At 49.4% G+C, this 19,594-nt stretch overlaps 1 protein-coding gene across 2 annotated transcripts in view; it reads left to right on the top strand.

The window, feature by feature from the left end:
• Positions 1–19,594, top strand: part of NDOR1 (NADPH dependent diflavin oxidoreductase 1) — a 206,077-nt gene that overhangs the window by 170,112 nt on the left and 16,371 nt on the right. For both annotated transcript variants that reach the window (XM_078642145.1, XM_078642146.1), the window contains exon 13: positions 15,420–15,538. In XM_078642145.1, the coding sequence (XP_078498271.1) occupies positions 15,420–15,538 (119 nt within the window). The remainder of the gene's footprint in view (positions 1–15,419; positions 15,539–19,594) is intronic.

Raw genomic sequence — 19,594 nt, 5'->3', positions numbered from 1 at the left:
CATGGGCACCCAGTGTGCGGCAGGATCCACCATCACCTGCACCACTGACGGTCTAGCACATCAGAACTATGGGTTTTACAGATTGTCCGGAGGCGCTACTCCCTCCCCTTCGAGACTACCCTTCCACCTGCTTTTGACATGCTGACCGAGGACCACCCTTCTCTGCTCCGTCAGGGCGTGACTGCTCGCTTGGCCAAGGGGGACATAGAGAGGGTGCCGCTGTTATAAGTAGGTTGTGGTTGCTTTTCCCACTACTTTTCGGTGCCCAAGAAGGACAGAGGCCTTTGTCCTATCCTAGACCTTCGCTCTGTTTATTTCTTCCTCAAGAAGGAGAAGCTCAAAATGTTCACGCTCGCTCAAGTCTTGTTTGCCCTGGACCTGGGAGACTGGATGGTAGCTTTGGATTTGCAGGGTGCATATTTCCACATTCCTGTCCTGCCTGCCAACTGGTGTTACCTGCGGTTCACGGCGAGCCACAAGCATTTTCTGTTCACTGTGCTTCTTTTGGCTTCACCAGTGCCCCTCAGGTGTCCACCAAGGTGATGGCAGTGTTTGAAGCTCACCCGCAGAGATCAGCGGTGCTTGTGTTCCTCTATCTCGATGACTGGCTGTCGAAGGCGGAACGCCCCAGGCTGTCCTCTCCACCTCTAGACTTCAGCGAACCTCTCAGATGCTTCTATTCACTGGAGCTGTTCTGGACATGGTGCCTTTTCGGGCCAGCCCTCCCAAATGGCGAGTCCAGGTTATTCAGGCTATGATACTGATGTTTCAGCATCTATTCTGAATTTCAGTGAGACTGACTCTGAGGCTACTGTGCCTCATGACCTCCTGCATCCTTCTTGTGACACACGCCCACTGGCATATGCGGGCTCTGCAGTGGGACCTGAAGTTCCAGGGGGTGCAGCATCAGGAAATCTCTCCGATGTGGTCCAGATGTCAGAGGGAACTGCACAACATCTGCAGTGGTGGTTAATTAACTGCAATTGGGTCAGTGGCAGACCCCTCTCTCTTCCTCAACCAGATCTGACAGTAGTGACAGATGCATCACACCTGCGATGTGGCAACCATTGGGGAGAGGTGGAGATCAGAGGCCTCTGGTCTCCGGCGGAATCCAGACTCCACATCAACCATATGGAGCTCCGTGCGATCCGGCTGGCATTAAAAGCCTTTTACCCTCCATCAAGAAAAGGCTAGTGCAGATGTTCATGGACAACACCACTGCCATGTGCTACAGTAACAAGCAGGGCGGGGTGGAGTCATGGACCCTTTTGGAGGAGGTACCCCGTCTCTGGATACTGCTGGAACAGCAGGGCATTTCCCTGGTGGTTCAACACCTGGCAGGCTCTCTGAACTCCAGGGTGGAATAACTCAGCTGAAGAGGCTTAGCTGATCACAAATGGCATCTTCTTCCAGAGGTGGTGCAAGGTCTCCTACAGCAGTGGGGCGAGCCTTGGTTAGATCTGTTTGCCCAACCCGAGAACGCACAATGTGAGCAATTCTGTGCCTGGCGTTTCCAAGGCGGCTCTAGTTCTGAGACACTTTGTGCCTCGGGTGGAGCTCAGACCTCCTGTTTGCCTTTCTGCCCCTACCACTCCTGCCCAGAGTACTCAAGAACATCAGGAGTGACCGGGCTAAAGTCATCCTTGCGGCTTCAGACTGTGCTTGGGGAGTTTGGAATCCCGAGCTGTTGAGCATGGCCATCGGTCCTCTGATCAGGCTGCCTCTTCGAGAGGATCTCTGTTGCACTCTGCCTACTTTCTAAGGTCTGCCACATCCCTCTAAGAAAGAGAAGCAACTTCACCGTGTGGGCCCAATTAAAGCATTGTCGTTTTACCGTGACTGCACAGAAGAGTTCCGGGGGATGACCAACTCTTCATGGGGTATGTTGAATCAAAGAAGTGAAAGGCTGTGCAGAAGGAGGGCCATCTCCTAATGAATTGTGCACTGCATTAAAATCTGCTACGCAATGGCTAAGAAGCAACTCCCTCAGTGTCTGGGTGCTCATTCCACCAGAATCACGGCTGCGACCACTGTGTTAGCATGCGGAATCCCTGTCCTGGACATCTGCCAGGCAGCAATGTGGACTTTCTTGCCATGTTCTCAAAACACTACTGCCTTGACTGCCACTACTTTTTGGTATGGAATTGTTTTGCAGACCCGGCTCCAGGGAGGTATTGCTTAGGTAACTATAATAAGGTAAGGAATTTGCTGCTGAAAGTCTCAATCAGATGGACAAGTTACTTCTCTTCAGTAACGCCTTCTCTGGTAGAGACTCTGTCTAGCCTCAGGTTCTTTACCACCCTTCCTCACTGCTCTGTGAACTTATTTCTAGGGACAGGACTTTCCCCTTTCAGGACCCGAGTTTTTCACACCAGAGGTCAGTGTTCTTTGTGGCTCTGCTCTCCTGGGGTGGAAATTTGCCAAACTTTTCTGATGTCAGCACACTGGAGTGGCGCCTATATAGGACCCGTGCACGCCTGTCGCTGATGACGCCATGCTGAGCCAGTCGATGTCACCTACTGGCACACAAGAGGTACTGCTCATGGAATAAATTCTAAGGTAAGGAATCTGCGGCTAAGTAGTCTCTACCAGATAAGGCGTTAGCGGAGTTAAGTAACTTGTCCATCTGGCCACTTTGTCATCTTTCCTTTGCCTCCCTGGCAAACCATCCCATCTGTTTATGCTCCTCCACCACTGTTCTTCAAGTTTTTTTTTTAACATTAATACGGTTTTCCAAGTGGCCGTTCTTGTCAGTGAGCTGCAAGCACCAAGCATCAAGTCACACTTCATCTTTTTTTATACCGACAAGTTAGTCCTGAGAACCACAGCTGCTTTCCTCCCCAGAATGGTAACCCCTTTACACCTGGGTCGGTTTATTACAATGTCATCCTCTTTTCCCCTGCCTCACCCTACAAAAGATGAGGAGAAACTGCTAAGGCTGGATCTAAAAAAAGGAGTGCGTTTAAAAAAAAAAAAAATTAAAAAAAATATTAGTTTATTTTTCGTATTTTCAAAAAAGGAAACAAAAAGAAACAAGAGTGACATTACCAAATCTCCCATACCCTCCCCCTGTCTGTGTCTCTTGTTCAGATTAATTCTCAGTGTTACAATTAGACTGGTATTGGCACCCACGAGTCTCAAACACCCTGTGACTCTGTGTCGGTGGTGATGTTTCCTTTAACCGCCAGATAGGTCTGGTAGAGTCCCCAAAAGTTCGTAGGTCTGCTGGTGGGAGGTAGGAGCTCACTATAGTTCTCCGACTGCGTACAACAATATGTCATCTCATGCGCCCATCTTTTAGGCGTAGGCGCAGGGCCTCTCATCCAGCAGCCTGCCACAACCCTGCTCGCCATTAATAACCCCATGTCCAATAGCCTTCGCGCAGCTCTAGGCAGCTTTTTGGTATATCCTAGTAAGGCCATCATAGGGTCTGGTGCGAGGTCAATTTCTACAACAGTGCTGATTTCGGCAAAGATCTTCTCCCAGAAGTCCCATACTCTAGGGCATTGCCACGCCAGGTGTAGAAAGTCCGCATCTGGAGCATGGCATCTCTCACATTCCGCTGTGGTTCTAAGACCATATCTGCAGAGCCTGGCTGGTGTGTAATATATTCTAATAAGGAATTTAAAGTGAACCAGCCTGTGACGGCCATTTAGTGAAAGCTTCCTAGTGTTTATGCAGCAGTATCGCCATGTGTCATCATCCAAGACGGTTTGTAGATCTGCCTGCCAAGCTAGACGTGCCTTGGTGTACTTGTTTTCTCTGTATGTTTGCGACAGTGCATATAGGTTAGTGAGCAGTTTTTGGGGAGAAGCGGCCTTAATGACGTAAGTGAGCTCTTTCACCTCTGGGGGCTCCGCCATGTCCCCTCCCAAAAGTTCAGAAAGGGCGTGGCGAACTCTGTAAAACTGGAACCTCGTCAGGAGGGATGGCAACTCGCGATCACCTGCCGCCTGTTCCCAGGTCTTGGCGACTCCATCAGTGAACAGGTCACCCGTGACCTTAATGTTCAGTTTCTGTAATTCAGCAACTACCCCCTTCTCCTGGAGAGGAGGCAGCCACCGGGCCCAATCAATAGGCATAATAGGGGAGTACAGCAGTGCGCCATTCTGTACCTGCAAAAGATTGAGTCTAGTACTCCAGTCCTACGATCTGTCGGTTCAAAAATTGTATGAGGGAGAGATAGAGGGCGGGCGAAAAGGGTCTCCATTCGCACGTGTGGTATATCACGGTCCCCATGAATCCAGGTGTGTAGGTGCGCTGCCTGTGCCACTCTGTAGTATAATTCGAGGTCTGGCGTGCCAAGCCCTCCCATGGAGTAAGGCAGTGTAAGAAGTGTCCATTTCGCACGCGGCTGACCCCCCGCCCAGGCCAAGTTAGTCATCAGTTGTTGTAGCCGCTGGAAGAATGACTTGGGAAGGACCATCGGGATGGTCATAAATAGAAATAGGAATCTGGGCAATACAACCATCTTCATTATAGAAATTCGCCCAAGTAGCGAGAGCGGGAGCTTGCACCAGTTAGCCACATCGTCCTCCAACCTGCTGAAAGCCGTGCCATAATTAGCCCTAAATAGGGTTTCGGAATCTGTGTGCAGTTGCACCCCCAGATACCTGACCGTGTCTGTTGTCCAACGGAGAGGGTACTCCATTGCAGTAGGTTGTGTGGTAGGAGTCAGGGGGAATGCCAGTGACTTCGACCAGTTGACCCTCAGCCCAGAGAGTGCACCAAAGCGAACAACCTCCCTGAGGATAGAGGATAGGTTATTATCCGGATCCCGGACATATAACAAGGTGTCGTCAGCGTACATTGACACAAGAATTTTATATGTTGGGAAGCCTATGCCTTCGTTTCCGTGGTACTCCCGAAGGACGCAGGCCAGAGGTTCGGCCACCGGGGCATACAGCAGAGGCGAAAGGGGGCAGCCCTGTCTGGTGCCCCTGGTGATTGGAAAAGAGTCTGTGACCAAGTCATTCAGTTTAAGACGAGCACGAGGCCGGCAGTACAGTGCTCCCACCATTTGGAAGAAAGGCAGTCCCAGTTCCATACGCTGCAAAACCATCCTCATATATGTCCATTCGACAGAGTCGAACGCCTTTTCCATGTCAAGAAAAATCGCCAGTGCTTTCCTATCGTGCCGTACATGTTGTATTGTACCTAGCACTGTCCGAATATTATATGTCAGGCTTCTGCTTGGGATAAATCCCGCTTGTTCAGGGGCCACTAAGCTAGGTGCCAGAAGCGCCAGCCGAGTGGCTAGTACCTTGGCAAACAGCTTTGCATCAACGTTTAGCAAGGAGAGAGGCCGGTACGAACTGCACTCCTCTCGGGGCTTTCCTGGCTTTAGTATTGTTACCAGGAGAGCCTCTCTCATTGACTCAGGCATGCTGCCCTCTACGCACATATCATCGAAGAGAGCAGACAGGTGCGGGATCAGTTGGTCCCTGAAGGCTTTATAGAATCCTGCCGTGAGGCCGTCTGCGCCAGGTGCACTCCCTGCCTTCATGCCCGACAGAGCATCAGATATTTCATCTTTGTCGATAGGCTGCATTAGGAATTCCCTGTCCGCGTTTGTTAGTGTGGGAATGTCAATATAGCTAAGATAGTCCTCAATGTCATCTTCTAGACCCCCACTCTGCGAAGAGTACAGTTCTGTGTAATAGGCTTTAAATGCATCAGCTATATGAGAAGGATCAGTAAGGACCTCCTCGTCTGGTGACAGTATCTCTGTGATGTGTTGACGTTTTCTCGAACCTCCAATGATCCTGGCCAATACCGCCCCAGGTCTGTCGCGCTCTCCGTACACCCTAGCCATGGCAAACTTCCCCATATGTTTAATTTCCCTGTCAGCCTCCTCGTGGTATTCTGCAAGTAAAGTCTTGATTTCTTCCCCCACCTCGCTGTCCGTTAGCCTCCTTTGTCTCTCCTCCAGGCCTTCTAGCCGTCTCTCAAGGTCAGACAGTTTCTTCCTAATGGATTTAAGGATTCCGGAGTGCTTGGACATTGCCACCCCTCGTATGTACACTTTAAAGGCTTCCCAGATGGTTTGGAAGCTCTCAACAGAGCCCAGGTTTGTGTCAAAAACACGTCAATCGCTTCAGCCAATTCACTTCTGAAAACCGGATCTAGTAGAGAGTACGGCGGGAATGGCGGGATAGTCTTGCCCGGAGCTAACAGTTCCAGGAGCACAGGGGAGTGGTCAGAGAGTGTTCTCGGGAGTACTTTACAGCCAGCGATAAGTCCTAATCTGGAGGAGGTGACTAGCCAGTAGTCAATTCTAGTATGTATATCATGATATGCAGAGTAGTGTGTGTAGCCCCCCTGCTGTGGGTTGCGATATCGCCAGGCGTCTGCAAGGCCCAGACATGTCATGGTTCTCTGTAGTTCCACCGCAGCCGCTGAGGGCCTACGGCGCGGGCCAGCCGACCTGTCCAGGGCAGGGTCAAGTGTGAGGTTCATATCGCCCCCCCCCACCAAAGGCAGTTCAGGTCGTATTGTTTAGTCTTGGCCGCTAAGGTCCGATAGAAGTCCGGAGAGTCAAAGTTGGGACCATAAGTGTTGACAATTACCAAACGTAGTCCCAGGCCAGTGCAGCTGGAAATTACGTATCTACCCTCCGAGTCAGCCTCCAGTATCTGCAGTGTTATTTTGGATTTTGGGTTCACCCAGGTGATGACCCCTCTGGCGTGTGTAGTGAATCCTGCAGCAGCAATATTTCCCTCTAGGCCCTTACATTGCAGCAACTTACTGTTAGTAGGTAGGTGTGTCTCCTGGAGTAATGCTATGTCTATATGTTGGTGCAGTAGGTAACTAATTACTTTCCTAACCTTTCTGTGGTCATTAAGACCACGAACATTCCACGTGAGTGCCCTGAGCCTGGGTGCACGCGCGTTGGTTGCTTCGTCAGCCATTGCCGCCATCTTTGCAGAATGTGGGCGCAACAGTAAGAAGCACAGCTTGCGGACTCAGTGTAGACCTAGTGTAAGAAATGGTATGGTATGTATCCCCTTGAATGACTAAACTACCCCACCCCAACATCTCTCCACCCCCCTCCCACAGCAGACCAACCCCAACTAGGCCTTGCAGGTCAGCATCCCACCCCACTCCCATTCCCCCGAATACTTTAGATAGCCCCCTAAGGAGCTGCGGGTGCTCACAGCGCATGGGTCAAGGTTGCCAGGAAGTCTGTGATTCAACTTGAGACAGTTCTGTCTATTAACCCAGCTCCAGCACCACCGCCATCCAAACATATCACGGCATGAACCATCAAAGACCAGCACAATGACGCAAATGTCTCACAGCCCTGAGGCGCTACCTTCACGCTGAAGCCAGGACATACCCGCCCACCAATCAAAAATTAAGATAAAAACAGGGGGGTAGATTATCATAAACTTAGTGCCTGTCAGGCACACATGCTGGTTGTATACAATGATACAGATCGGAATAATCTCACCCATCTGGTAGTCAGTCCGTACTCTTGGTGAATCGCTGGGTAGCTGTGGACGCTCTACATCTAGAGCTAGGTTCAATGTTCAAAATAGTTCCAGACTCCGAGGCCAGGCGGAGCCGTCATTCCAGATATGGCGTCACCCCAAGACGCGTGACTACCATGCTGTTAGGCGTCCTTAGTCTTACTCCTCCAGCTGGCTGCCGTCCCCCCCTCCGAGTGTCTGGCCACCAAAGTCGCTCAGATGTTCTTTTGTCCATCCTTTCAAGGCCTTTTGTAGAGCCTTCGGGTCCGTAAATAAGTGGGAATGTCCCTGCCGGTTAATTCTGAGCTTTGCAGGGTACAGCATGGCATAATCAAGCCCGAGGTCGCGAAGCTGCTTCTGGTATGGTGCGAAATGCCTGCGCTCTTCTTGGACCTTAGCAGTAAAGTTGGGATATAAGGAGATTTCAGAGCCTTCATACTGTAGCGTCTTCTTTTCTCGGGCAATCCTCAGGGCCGTGTCCCTATCCCTGTAGTTTAATAGCTTGGCGATGATCGGCCTTGGGGCGGTTCCAGGGCGCGGGCGGGGGCCCAGCGTGAGGTGCGCCCTCTCCATGATGTATATCGGGGAAAAGACACCTTCTCCAAGTAATGCAGTTAGGAGTTTTTCTACAAAAGTTTCCATTTTGCCCGTTTGCGTTGTCTCCGAAACTCCGGTAATTCGTATATTAGAGCGTCTTGAGCGAGCTTCCAAATCCTCCGACTTATCTTGTATTACTTGCAGTAGCTTGCCGATTTGTTTACGGTCCTTGTCTAATTCCGTTTGGGCTTCCTCTACTTCTGTTAGGCGCCTCTCAGACAAGTCCAGGCGCTCCGCGTGCTTGTCCACTCTTTCTGCCATACGATCCATACGGTAGGTAAGAGCGTCAATCTTAATGCCTATCGATGCCATACTGTCTTGAAGGCCTTTCTCCATCGACACCAGTAGGGCTTTTATGTCCGAGTAGAACGTGCCTTCGGCGCCTCCAGTCGAGTGTGCAGTTTCAGCTTTCTGGACCTCAGGGGTCCTAGTACGGCGGTTCTCAAAGGTGAGCTTACTTTGGGTCTTGTCCACTTTACCCATATTGGGGTCCGGCCCAGCAAGGCCGCAAGCACCAGCAGCCCGATGCTTCAGCGACAACACGCACCAGGCAAATGGAGGATTTCCACGTGCGCAGCTCGTTACCGGTAGCAGCCAGCCGAGTCCCACTGCCGATGGACCGTTGGGGGTTTGCAGTGATCAAGGAGCGGTCCAAAATACTCCCGGGTGCCTGGCTCTCCAGTCGCCAGCACCTCCGATGCAGCAGGGAGTGCAGCGCCTCCACCGGGCCTCCGCACGCAGGGATCAGCCCCAAGTAGAATGGCGCCTCGCCGTTTCCGTCAACTGAACAGTGAGGGGGCTTCATTCACTGCAGGCCATACAGCTCATGCCGGTGCGTGGACCCCCGAAGAGCACCGCGCTATGCCCCCCAGTAAAGGTAAGTCGCCGGTGCGTCACCAAGGTCGCTCAGCTGCTCTCGCAGGGGATCTGCAGGTCTACCTCCGATGTCCAAGGGGGTCCCAACGACAGCCGGGCCCTCGCCGCCGCTCACGGCCGCTCGTCTCAGCACGCCAGACGACGCACGCCCGTGGCTCCGCGTCCTAGTGCGCCAGTCCACTCGTCCCTGGTGTTGACGGCTCTGGGCTGCTCCGATGCTTCCAATTTCGCCCGCAATCCCCACCGGGGCTGTGCGGGTGTTTATAGTGCTGCTTGGCCCTGAAGGGACCGCCGGGAGAGGATAATTTCAGGATATTATCGGCGATGGCGCAGAGCTGCGGGATTATGCGTCCGCCATCGGCGCTGGCAAGCTCCGCCCCCAGCAGTGCATTTTTATATGGACCGGATGAAGGACTTCTGTGTGATGATCAGGTTTTAATTAACTATATAGGTAGCAGAAAATGAAAATCAGTGTAGAAAATGACCTTATCTAGGTAGATTATTTTGTGCATTCAAATCTGCCCGATTGGTAGTGCAGGGAGGCAAAGATGTAGATGACTGGTGCAGGTCAACATCTTAAGGATGTTCTTTCCACACTTCCTAGTCTTCCTAGTGACCGTCCTGACTCGTCAGAAGCGGTCGCTCCTCCTCAGGCTGCTTCCCCGACCTTCATTCTGGTATCGTGACCACCAGACCCTGCCTGCATTTAACTGCGCTTGATTTGTTGAATTATTTTCCTTCGTGAGCCAGATCGCCACATAGCGCTTCATTACCTTACAATCTGTGCAGATTAACATAGTAGCGTAGCGCTAGTCCCATTTGTGCTGATTAGCATATTAGCGTAGCGCTAGCCTTCCATAGCGCGCTGCAACGCTCTGCTTTGTTTGTGCTGGCTGCATTTAACTTTTTGATTAATTGTGTCCTGTGCCGGTCCCACTAGAAGTATCATAGCATTTTTACATAGTTTGTGCCCCAACCCTGCATTGAATTTGGCCGACTGCCATCTTGTTTTGCTTGTTGTTGTTTTGCCTTCCCTCCCCGGATCTCCACCCCGCCTCCCAGCTGCTCCGCCCTCCCACAGATCGTCAGGCTCGGACCCTCCACGAGACCTCTGTGACCGTCCTGACTCGTCAGAAGCGGTCGCTCCTCCTCACGCTGCTTCCCCGACCTTCATTCTGGTATCGTGACCACCAGACCCTGCCTGCATTTAACTGCGCTTGATTTGTTGAATTATTTTCCTTCGTGAGCCAGATCGCCACATAGCGCTTCATTACCTTACAATCTGTGCAGATTAACATAGTAGCGTAGCGCTAGTCCCATTTGTGCTGATTAGCATATTAGCGTAGCGCTAGCCTTCCATAGCGCGCTGCAACGCTCTGCTTTGTTTGTGCTGGCTGCATTTAACTTTTTGATTAATTGTGTCCTGTGCCGGTCCCACTAGAAGTATCATAGCATTTTTACATAGTTTGTGCCCCAACCCTGCATTGAATTTGGCCGACTGCCATCTTGTTTTGCTTGTTGTTGTTGTTTTGCCTTCCATCCCCGGATCTCCACCCCGCCTCCCAGCTGCTCCGCCCTCGCCCCTCCCCCTCCACTATCTATATATGTCTGTTGTCTTTGCGCGCAGCGTCCACGCGCAGCGGTCGCGCCGAAGGTGCGCCAAAGGTAAGCCCGTCTACGCCCGTCTGCCCCTGGACCGCGCCCAGCGCCAGACCCCTTGGCCCCCGCACACCGCACTCCTCCCGCATAACATATGACGCCGCCACCCTCATAGCCCTTAACCCCGAACGCACACCACAATGCTACGAGGCTGCCCCGGGACGTACCCATGGTCCTTTCACCTGCCACTCATGCATATTTACCAGCATCAAAACCCACACCAAATCCACTAACTCCAAACACTGCTCCGACTCAAACCACCTGAAGTGCATCCTGCTGAAAACCCGCTCGGTCCACAGACACGCCACCGAACTCTGGGACCTACTCGACACTGCTTCACCGGACGTCGCCTTCCTTACAGAAACCTGGATGAACGCATCATCAACACCCGACATCGCCATAGCCATCCCGGATGGCTACAAGATCACCCGAAAAGACCGCCCCAATCAAACCGGAGGAGGCATCGCCATCGTCCATAAGAACACCATCAAAATCACGACCAGCTCCGACGATAACCTCGCAACCGCCGAACACCTTCACTTCCAGATCCACACCGACCCTAGAACCACTCTCGGAGGCCTCCAGGAACACGTAAACTATTCAGCGAAGACATCACTGACTTCATCAGTCCACATGCCCTCGCCTCCGAGAACTACATCCTACTAGGAGATCTCAACTTCCACCTGGAAAAGAAAAATGACAGCAACACCACCACCCTCCTTGACAACCTGGCCAATCTCGGCCTCAAACAAATTGTTGACACCCCCACCCATGTAGCCGGACATACGCTCGACCCAATCTTCACCTCCAGCAAACAGATATCCTTCGATCGCACCACAGCTCTCCATTGGACGGACCACAGTTGTGTTTACTTCAGCTACAAAACCACCTCGACCCACAACCCCCCGCAACCTATTCTCCGAAGAAACTGGAACAAAATCACCTCCGACCAACTCCTCACATCGCTCAACCAAAACCCACCCGCCCTCTCATCGAACCCAAACCAAGCCGCCATCAAATTCAAACAATGGATCACTCACAGCGCTGACGAATTAGCACCCTTGAAAAACCATCACACCAAACAAGACAACAAAAAGGCCCCCTGGTTCAACGATGACCTTAAGAAATCCAAGAAACTGCCGTACTCTCGAGAAAACATGGAGAAAAAACCCAACCACCGACAACATGACCACCTTCAAGGCAGCCACCCGCAAACACCACCAGCTGATTCGATCCACCAAGAAATCAGCATTCAAGAATCGACTCGACAACAACGCCCATAACAGCAAGGAACTATTCAACATCGTCAAAGAATTCACCAACCCCACCGCAGCCTCAAACGACATTATTCCCTCCCAAGACCTCTGCGATTCGTTTTCCTCCTTCTTCTACAACAAAATTGCCGACATACATAACAGCTTCGAAAACAGTTCCAACGAACAATCCTCTCCACCCCCCTCAGAACATAAACCGCCCTCTAACAACCTCAGCGCCTGGAACCCAATCACCACTGAAGACACCATCCGCCTAATGAATTCCATCCATTCTGGCTCGCCAATCCATGTCCCCACCACATCTTCAACAAAGCAGACCCCATCATCGCACCCCATCTCCGCGAGGTCATCAACTGCTCCTTCAACTCTGCTACCTTCCCAGAAAGCTGGAAACACGCCTAAGTCAACGCCCTCCTGAAAAAACCCACAGCAGACCCCTCTGAACTTAAAAACTACCGCCCCATATCCCTCCTCCCTTACCCTGCCAAAGTCATTGAGAAAGCCGTCAATAGCCAACTCGCCACCTTCCTTGAATCCAACAACTCCCTCGATCCCTCACAGTCCGGCTTTCGAGCCAAACACAGCACCGAAACCGCCCTCATCGCAGCAACGGACGACATCCGAACACTACTGGACAACGGAGAAACAGTGGCCCTCATTCTACTCGACCTCTCCGCCGCCTTCGACACTGTCTGTCACAGCACCCTCATACAACGCCTCAGCAACATTGGCATACAATGAAAAGCCTTGGACTGGATCATCTCGTTCCTAGCTGGGAGAACTCAGAGAGTCAGACTTCCCCCATTCAAATCAGAGGCCACCGAAGTCATCTGCGGCGTACCACAAGGTTCTTCACTCAGTCCCACCCTCTTCAACGTCTACATGAGTCCACTCGCTTCCATCGCGCGTCAACACAACCTTAACATCATCTCCTACGCTGACGACACCCAGCTGATCCTTTCCCTCACCAAAGACCCCAACACCGCCAAAACCAATCTTCACAAAGGCATGAAAGAAGTAGCCGCATGGATGAAAAACAGCCGCCTAAAACTTAACTCAGACAAAACAGAAGTGCTCATCCTAGGATCATCCCCCTCTGCCTGGGACGACTCATAGTGGCCTTCGGATCTGGGCTCAGCACCCATACCCACAGACCACGCACGTAACCTTGGCTTCATCCTAGACTCCTCACTCTCGATGACCAGACAAGTCAACGCCGTCTCATCCTCCTGCTTCAACGTACTTTGTATGCTCAAAAAATTCTTCCACTGGATCCCCGCCGATACAAGAAAGACTGTCACCCACGCACTGGTTACGAGTCGACTAGACTACGGAAACACCCTCTATGCCGGAATTACAGCCAAACTACAGAAAAAACTCCAACGCATCCAAAACGCATCAGCGAGACTCATTTTGGACATCCCTCGCCAAGATCACATTACTGGCCACCTGAAAGACCTCCACTGGCTTCCCGTCAACAAGAGAATAACGTTCCGTCTCCTCACCCACGCACACAAGGCCCTCTACAAACTAGGTCCCGAGTGCCTCAACACTCGACTATCCTTCTACACACCCACCCGCCAACTATGATCCTCCAATCAAGCCCTCGCCGCAGTTCCGCGTATCCAAAGATCCACCATGGGAGGTAGATCCTTCTCCTACTTGGCGGCCAAGACCTGGAACTCACTCCCCACTCACCTCCGCCTTACACAGAACCACATCTCCTTCAGAAAAGAACTTAAAACCTGGCTATTCGATAAATAATGATCCCCCCCAAGCGCCTTGAGACCCTCTGGGTGAGTAGTGCGCTATATAAATTCCTGAACTTGAACTTGAACTCCAGCCCGATGTTATCCTGGCGGCATGTGTGGCGAGAGCCACCAAAGATGATGAGTTTGTTTTCAGGATAAAGGGAGACGTTGGTCGTGATAGTTTTATAACTTATGTAGCTGCAATATAAATGTTGTGCGGCAGGGCAAGGAGCGCCAGTGGAGTTCCATCAGGATGGAGGTCATGCAATCGTATTTCTGCAGGCCCTGAATGAGACTTACTTCAGTGTGTGGGATGTCAATTAAGTACGGCCAATGTGGAGTCTGGGAGGCCATAGAGCCGGGCATAACCGCCATTAAGATGCAAGAGTGCGAGTGCTTGAACAGCTTGAGGGCACGTTCTGGAATAAATTGTTTCACTACGAAAAGTTAGCAGGTACAAGGGCGTCTCTCTTTTTTTGGCAATGTGTTCTTCGAAGGTGATATTGGTGTCCAGAAACAATCTAAGTGATCTAGCTTTTGATGAAAGTTAGTGTTCCAAACTATCAAGGTTCATGTCATCGAGCCAGGTTTGTAATATTTCTTACTTGTACTTGGCAAATAACTGGAATTCTGTCTTGTTAAGTTGAGAGGTGCTCAATATTCAGGTCTTGATTAGGTGCAGGCAGTGTTTGAGATGTTAGATATTTGAAGCAGAGGAGACTTTCAAACAGAGTTGTGCATTGTCTGCATATGTCCAATGTATTGTTTATTTTCACCTTTTATTACTACAACTGTTCGCATCCAATGATAACAATTCAGGCAGCGAAACATATATATATATATACAGTGCACACTGGCTTTTTGTTAAGAATCTCTGTTGAAAGGAGAGTCCTCAAGTTACGTCATACAATTAAAGCAAGGCTCTAAAACTGTATGCACTTTATAAAGTCTTCATTTGGCACCCCTAAGCTTCTGACTATATTGCATGAATGCATCAGCGGGTGAAGAAGGAAGAGACCTAGACTATGACAGAGAGAACCTTGCATGAGCTCTTCTCGTCATCTCCAGAATGTCAGAGGAGAGAGCATGTATAACTACCACCCCTCTCTGATACACACAAGCTTCTTCTGACACTTCCTTTGCTTCTGTTCATCCTTTGTAATAGCAGGAGCATTCAGATCAGAGTAGCAGTCCTACCATTCCTTGTAGCAGATCTGTTACAAACTACATACTCACCCTCAGGGCAGATGCGAAGGGGAGTCCAATTGGTATTCATCCCTCCAGTCCACAATTTTGAGACGATAGACTATTAAGAGAAATCGTTCACGGCTAAATCACGCTGTTCAAAAATCTGTATGAAACCAGTTCTTCATCCTTCTGAAACTGATAACTTTAGTGACATTGAATTGGTTGCTATTGCTATCACTTGGTATTTACAGCACTCACAACTGCAGTGTATCAAAACCTATCTAAAAATACATGGTATTATCATATTCAGAAAAACCTTTGTGGAGATTCAACAATTTCAAATGTAACAGTTTCTTTACATATTTATTTGGTATGGGAGAGTTTCAGGTTGCTATTTGTTATTTTGAATGAAAATGGTGTATTTATATTTTTCTAAGCCTAAATGAAACTATGCTTTAATTCTGAGGAGTTTTCTGGTCTACCTATCTTTTGAATTCTGTTGAATGAATCCTATGGGGAAATGTGTTTCATGTATACATTTAGTATCAAACTTGAAGCCTTTAGTCTAATTTTAACAAGCTGCTCGTTCATTTCCCTGCCAGACAATGTTCTCTTTTTCGGATGTCGACAGAAGACGAAAGACTTCTACTGCCAATCAGAATGGGAAGATTTGATTGAAAGAAAATTTTTAGCACTTTTCACAGCCTTCTCCAGGGACCAGGTTAGTATAGCTTCAGTGATAAACTGTATGTATATGAATAGCCCAAATATAGCTAGAGAGTAGTAGAGCTTTTGAAGGTGGACATCAGCCCTGGATGTTGATATAGAATTGCTTATGAGGCTGAATATTTATGGGTGGCAATTCCTGTCATTTGTAAACATAAGGCCTGATTTTGAGTTTGGTGGACGGATTACTCTGTCACAAACATGACGGATATCCCGTCTGCCATATTACAAGTGCATTATATCCAATGGCACTTAGATAACGGTGGACAGGAAATCTGTTACGTTTGTGACGGAGTAACCTGTCCTCCGAACTCTAAATCAGAATAGATGGAGAGGGCCTTTGCTTTGTTCTGTTTTTCTCTTATTTCTTTCTTTCTTAATATATCATATCCTGATATCTGGGATGACGCTATCTGCCTGAAATTTATATTTTCTCAGTCAGGAGTGGTGCAGTTTCTGATGACCTTGAGTTTGAGTCCGCTAGTCTTGAAGGAGATGCTGGTTTGAGGTGTGGAGACAGTCTAGTTGTTTATGGGTTGCAACAAGTAAATAAAACATTAAAAAAGTCAATAGAATTTGCATAGGCGAAATCTATTGGCTTTGCCAAAGCTCGATAGGTTGATGTGTGTGTCGTTTGCATAGTTGTAGCTTGTCAATTTGAAGGATTTAAATGAGGTCCAGCAAGAGTGTTGGGTAGTTATTCAATAGATAGATGATGGATTCCTGTGGGATGCCGTAGTGCAGAATGTGAGGGGCTGCTTTGTAAAGTGGCAGGAACACCATTTAGTCTAACTTTGAGGTAGGAGGCAACCCATTTTAGGGTCTTGTTGCATACCCTGAAATATTGTAGTCTGAGTAGTAGCTTGTGGTAAATGTCTGACACACACTCACATGGTAGTAACCAAATCTTAACCCCTTCGACGCTCATGACGAGCTGGGCTCGTCATGCAGTAGCCTCCTGCTACGCTCATGACGAGCCCAGCTCGTCATGAATAATGGTGTTCATAAATTTCCAGCACAGGGGAAAAATCCCCATAGCATTCAAAAGGTTAAAGACGACTGCATTGGAGTTCTGACATAGAATGAAGAGGATCCACAAGTCACACCTCCTCTTGAAGACGTGGTTTTACCACCAGTAGTAGATGAAAGATTACTGTCTTCTTCATGAGCAGAAAATCAAACAAGCACTGGCAACACCTCAAAGATCAGGGTTTAATGTGCAGTATGCAAATGTAAACCCTTATTTTGTTAAACAGTCCATTTTCAGGGCCATCCCTCTAGACCAGCCAAGAAAGATAAGTTATTCCTGTGGTCATTTGGGTTCCTCAAATGTTCACACTAATCTAGTAGTTTATTATTGTGGTGATGGGATAGCCACTTTTCTGAAGAGCAAAGTGTTGTCCTCCTACGTAGAAAAGGATGCCAAGTGTCTTGAGGCATGCAGCAAAATAACCTTCCAGTCAATGTCTTCCCCTTACACAGACAAATACCAACTCCATTAAGGCGAACTATGGCTCCATTTGTGGCAGGAGTTTGACAGATGCTCATGCTACTTTAACAAAGACCATGTTTGAGAAGAATGCAAGTGGATGCTGAAATTGGCAAAAAAGTCGTAGCACAAAAGGTTTTAATTCAGAACCTCGTTGTTAAATGCTGAAAGGACCATGAACTCTGGTTTGTCCATCCCTTGACAATAGTGGTGAAAGCCCTTGTACCTTAAGCCGAGATAAAGTTGCTCACAACACATGCAATAGGACAAACCTGACCAATCCTTTGATGATTGAGGTGCTGTAGCTATACAAGAAAGCTACAGTCTCCGTTAAATCAATGTGTGCTTGCCAAAACATGACTGCCAAAGCCATCTTTCATCATCCAGCTAGCAAAGACCTTTCAATCTTATTATTTTTTCTTTTCGGAAACAATTTTATTGTTATAAAAATAAACAATGGGCATTTCCAAGGCTTTCATTGCATACATCATTAATACAGGATTAAAAAGGCGAAACATAGCGGACACAGCATAGCATTTCAATGAGGTATCAGTAATACAGTCATGACAGCAGTTCAATATATTCAACCCGCTTCCCGAATATCTCATCCCTTTCCCCCTTCATTCCGAATCAGTATCACTATCCATCTGAGGCGGTTCACAAATGCGCCCTCTATATTCATTCCAAGCTCCCCAAATCTTGGCCCACTTTCGCGGACATTTCCGATTCAGATATACCGCCTTTTCGGCAACCATCGCTGAGTCCAGATCAGTACACCAGTCACTGAGCGCCGGCACCAAGGGAGACCCCCAGGCCCTAGCCACATTCCGTTTAGCGTACATAATTCCAAGCATGACCCAGTCTTGTAGGGGGTTACTAAGATCATTAGGCTCCCAAATGTTCAGCAAACAGCGACGCGGTTCGGGGATCAGTGAAACCTGAACAACTTGTGATATAGTCCGCATAACCTTGGACCAGAAACAGACAATCAATGGGCAATCCCAGATAGTATGGTAGAATGTCCCCACCTCACCACAGCTTCTCAAACAATACTGATGTGTAATTCTCCCTATCCTGTGTAGTGTGACCCTAGTATAGTAGACTCGATGTAGAACTTTTAATTGTATCAATCTGAGCCGTGATGGCACAGCAACCTCCTGAGGAGAGGAGAGCGCGGCCTGCCAGTCTGACTTGTCAAATTTGCCTACCTCCGCTGTCCAGGCCGCTCTTAGTCTCACCGTGAGGTCAGGCATATTGTTGACCAGCTTACGGTAGACCAGCGAGGTCGCCTTTTTTAGCATATGCTCCGTAAGCAATCTATCTTCTAAAGGAGTGGATTCTGGCAGCTCTTCATCAGGTGGGAGCACCGACTTGAGGGCATGACTAATCTGTAAGTAGCGGAAACGTTCCGTCTGTACCAAGTTGAATTGGGCCGCTAGCTGGTCAAAGGTGAGGATGGCACCCCGTCTGTAGAGGTCTCCAACCGTCGATATGCCTATCCGATCCCAGGCCTCAAATCCCTTACTATTACAGAGCCGGCCGAGGCGTCGCGACGTCCAGAGTGGAGTCATCTGCGTGAGCTTGTCTTTACATTTAAGGCGAGTAGAAGCCAGATACCATAACCTCACTGTGTGTGCCGTAGGGCCCAACAGGGCCGCCGCACCTCTGGGGTCATAGAGCACTGCCATCACTCTTGCGCCCCCTAGGTCGTATCTATCCACCTTGAACACTGGCTCAGTCTGCGGAGCGTGGAGCCAGTGATTTATGGTCTTTAGTCGGGCTGCCCAAAAGTACAATTGGATATCTGGAAGTGCTATACCTCCATCGAACCATCCCCGAACCAACTTTTGTCTGGAAATGCGCGCATTGTTCCCCCAGAGGAGACCGGAGACTAGTGCGTTTATGGACGTAAAGTATTTTGGAGGCACGAGAAACGGAGTATTTTCCAGGATATACAGTAGTCGTGGTAAGGCCATCATTTTGAATAACGCCGCCTTTCCTAAGAGAGTCAGTGGTAGGGTGTGCCAATGCCTCACATCCGTGCGGAATCGCTCAAGCGGAGGCAATAAATTGCGGTGAAAAAAGAGCTCTTGATTAGGTGTCACCCACACCCCTAGATATTTAAAAGGTCCATCAGTGATCACCAGTGGACAGTCGTCCGGAAGTCGCGTTGGGGGCCCTTTAAGGACAAACAATACCGACTTGGACCAGTTGATTGTGTATCCTGAGGCTCGCCCGAAAATCTCACAAATGTTGAGAAGAACTATGAGTGACCGCCGAGGGAGAGTTAAGTAAAGAAGGATATCATCGGCATATAACGATATGCAATCCTCCCAGGACTCGGTCCAACGGAGACCCTTTATCATGGGGTCCCACCGTATCCATGCTGCCAGCGGCTCCAAGATCAGTGCGAAAAGCAGGGGTGACAAGGGGCATCCCTGACGCGTGCCATGGCCCAGTCGGAAGTCCCTGGAAATATGGCCATTGGCTACAACATGTGCAAGTGGTCTTGTATACAATAATTTCACCCAAGCACAGAACTTCGGTCCAAAGCCTAAATGT

This window comes from Lissotriton helveticus, chromosome 5_1 (assembly GCF_964261635.1).
Source record: "Lissotriton helveticus chromosome 5_1, aLisHel1.1, whole genome shotgun sequence".
NCBI classification, from domain to species: Eukaryota; Metazoa; Chordata; class Amphibia; order Caudata; family Salamandridae; genus Lissotriton; species Lissotriton helveticus.
This window is presented reverse-complemented; position numbering and strand designations above follow the sequence as displayed.